At 44.9% G+C, this 3,399-nt stretch overlaps 1 protein-coding gene across 1 annotated transcript in view; it reads right to left on the bottom strand.

Annotated features, from left to right (window-relative positions):
• dicer1 (dicer 1, ribonuclease type III) overlaps positions 1-3,399 on the bottom strand; it is a 38,443-nt gene that overhangs the window by 5,033 nt on the left and 30,011 nt on the right. Inside the window, exons 26-27 of the mRNA XM_032499806.1 lie at positions 1,686-2,345; positions 380-635 (exon numbers count right to left, since the gene is read on the bottom strand). Coding sequence (XP_032355697.1) covers positions 380-635; positions 1,686-2,345 — 916 coding nt within the window. The remainder of the gene's footprint in view (positions 1-379; positions 636-1,685; positions 2,346-3,399) is intronic.

The raw sequence follows: 3,399 nt of genomic DNA, 5'->3' as shown, positions 1-3,399 counted from the left end.
AACAGAAAAGGTCTCTATTCTCCTTTCTGTGTTTCACCCCTTTCTCAACTCATGTTCTTATCCCCTCAGCCCTTCTAATAGAGATACCTGTGCAGAGCTGAGCAGCGTTCAAAGCTGGAAAGAGACCAGTTTACCCAGTTCCTGGCCACTACTATATTCAGTCGTATTTAATCTATATAAACATATAAGTCTCAATGTCTCAACATCCATTGCCAGCAACAGTTTTAAACAATCAAAAAAAAAATAAAGACTATATTTTTCCCCAGATGACACTTTTAATTTCCAAACACAATATTCTAAACTGTGCTGTAATTATACTACCGACACTGTAGTGTAAACAATAATAAAACTCTGTGGATGCTGTAAGGTGAAGCCTGACCTGTGATGGTGTTGTAATGGTAGGAAGCGTGGGTGAAGGCTTGCAGAAGGTAAGCCTTGTTCTGAAACGTGTAGTTGATCTTTTTTTCAAAGTTCTCGAAGCCAGAGATGAGGTGGTTGAGAGTCCGCTCTGCGTCCGGATGGTCCAGCAGGCAGCGGGGTGGGATCTTCAGCCAGCCGTAGCACAGGTCGATGGTGGTGACCTGACAGCTCTGCACCACTGCTCCTGTCAGGGTCCCTCTCTCCAGCGGTAACACCTTGTCGTCATAGAAACAAATTAAAAAAGAAAATTTGTACCTGCAATACCCTATAAGCCTGATTGGTAGGAACTTAGTAATGGTGCCAAAATCTTGTCTTGTCACACAGGGTCTTGCTGTCCAGGACATGAACCGTTCCTCCCAAAAATGCCAAGCAGGCCCTTTGCTTTTTGTCAGTCATATAAAACGCCTGCGCTCTCAGCACCCATGAACTAGCTCCACTTCAGAAGGTCGACAATGTTTAGACTAATTAGACTAGACAAGACAGGAGAGCTGTGCTAACCATGCTTTCTGAAAACGGCAAAATCATGGTTTTGACGGGAAAAGTAGTATTCAGCCCACCTCGGCACGGCATGGCTAAAGGGTGCTATACATTGCAAGAACCAAGAACCATGAGCATTCGTTATGCTCATTTTGTGCTGACCCAGGTATGCTTGGACACCAATACCCTGTGCCATAACACAATGGCAACGCAGATTTGTGTGCCTCATTTCAATGCTACTTAAATGACTGCACTGCTCTCTGGTGCTCCGATTGATAGGTTGATGAGTGAAAATGAGTTAAAATGTAGTTAACATAGGGAGCTTTCAGGGCAGAGTCAGCATGAAGTGAACACTAGGGTGCAAGAATAGGTCAGAATATGTAAACAAGTAGAAGTGTCTCACAGAAATAGATTAACTGACCCCTGCAGGACAAGAAGACTATAAGAAACGCAGTTATTCTGATGTTCGCTGGTCACTCTTGTATTGACATCCGTGTGTGTACAGAGTCGGCTCACTGTGTCATGAAAGTTGGTTCACTGTTTGAATAAAGCTGCAAATGATCTGAAATCCTTGGACTCATCATCTTTCAAGTCTTCATCATCATCTCCTGATCTCAACCCTTTATCACCGATAAATTATTATAGTTATTATTATAAATGATTAAAGTCTGACAATATGGAAAAGCCTTGGAAAGCCTTTCTTTAATGTTGCCAACTGTCATTTAATGCTTCTTCTTTTTTGAACAAATTAGATTAGTTACGGCACAGTGTGGGAGGTCCGTGCTCACCTTGAGGCCCAGCGAGCAGAGAAACATCTGGGCCGCTCTCTCTCCACAGCTGGTCAAGTAGCAGCCCAGCAGGGCCTCCACGCAGTCGGCAATGCTCTTGTCGGCGATGCACTGCTCCGTGTGCAGGTCGTAGGAGATCGACTGCTTGCCGAGCTCTGCGCCGCAATTTTCCTCAGATGGATTCCAAAAGCCCACCACAAAGTCGTCCTCCTCCCCGGCCTTACTGGGATCCAGGTAGCACATGGCGTCCCACGAGCTGTAGTCAAACTCCTCGGCGGAGGGCCCGCTAGGTGCCGGCTCCGCAGGGTAGTGGGCGGCGGTGGGATGGGGGGGCTTTTTGGGGGCCTTCCACTCATATGGAGACTCCATTGCGGGGGTAGAAGCCGCGGCCGGGGTGAGAGAGGGAGGGAAGCCGCTCAGGGAGATCTTCTTGCCAAACGCACCGGATCCCAACAGCATGTTGTCAATGAACTTGATGTGCTCCTTGTAGTACTCCAGATCATCCTCCATGTTGACTTCATCCTTTGGCTCTTCCTTCAGCATTAGCTCACTGTCCTCATCCCCCTCCTCCACCTCCTCCCCCTCCCCCTCCTCCTCCTCCTCCTCGTCCTCATCAGAGTCGTTTCCAGACTGCCCGTTGGCCAGAAGCTCCTCTTTGGCCTGGACAATGGACGAAAACAGGAAGGAAAGCAGAGTTAAGAGGGAATTAAAAATAGGTATTCATGATTAACATCTTACCTTTTAGGTATTTAGGTGTCTCCATTTAAATGAACGTGGTAAAAAAGACAAGTAAAACTCACGAGTCTCAACAGGACTGTGCAGTGTGTGAGGTTTGAACTGTCTTGACTTAAAGACAAGTTACTCTTTGGCTGAGTTTAAGAATGGTCCTAATAATAGTGAAGTTATAATATAAAAGTTGTGAATACAGACTTGTTTATAATAACACAGAAATCCAATAATTCCTAAACTTCAAAAGGCACTGAATAACAGCCAGAAAGTTGTTTTTGCAGAACATAATGTTGCAGGGAAATTGACTTTTTTCACCCAAAAACTTCATCACTTTATCCTATGGACCTTTTTCACGGCAGACATATTGACACGTCATAGTAGGAAAAGCACAGGTGTATTCAACACCATTAATGATGGCCGCATTCCACTTAGCTGAGGCCCTGGTGTTGTGCATGCTGACTCACTGAAATAGCTCACTGGGAAACATGATGGAATTGAGCCATTGTTAAGGTTATCAGTTTCAGCTGTGCTTTTCCTACTATGAAAAGTCAAAATGTCTGCTGTGAAAAAGGTCTGTTAGATATTTGAGTGACATTTTGTTATAATTAGTGTATTCATTCTTGGCGTTCACAGTGACCTTTCATCACCAAATTATAATCCTCATAGCAGAGCCCATGTGGTCAAATACCCCCCTGCCCTTCTAGAGATATCGCGATCACAAGACACGTTTATCCTTTTCTAAAATATTCAGCCTTTCCTGCCCAGTTACAGTACAGGGAGGCCCTGATTGGCTGCTGATGGCGCAGTCAGCGGAAGAGTATCAATTCAATTCAATTTTATAGTATCAATTCATAACAAGAGTTCTCTCAAGACAATTTATAGACTGGATGAGAGGACGTGCTGACGTTTCCAGTTAGCGTGTTGTCTTATTTACGGTTCTCCAGTCTCACGGACGCCATTTTTCTGCTCCAGCAAAAACTTACTG

Source organism: Etheostoma spectabile, chromosome 20 (assembly GCF_008692095.1).
Source record: "Etheostoma spectabile isolate EspeVRDwgs_2016 chromosome 20, UIUC_Espe_1.0, whole genome shotgun sequence".
NCBI lineage: Eukaryota > Metazoa > Chordata > Actinopteri > Perciformes > Percidae > Etheostoma > Etheostoma spectabile.
The sequence above is the reverse complement of the archived record's forward strand: the minus strand, read 5'-3'. Positions and strand labels throughout refer to the sequence as shown.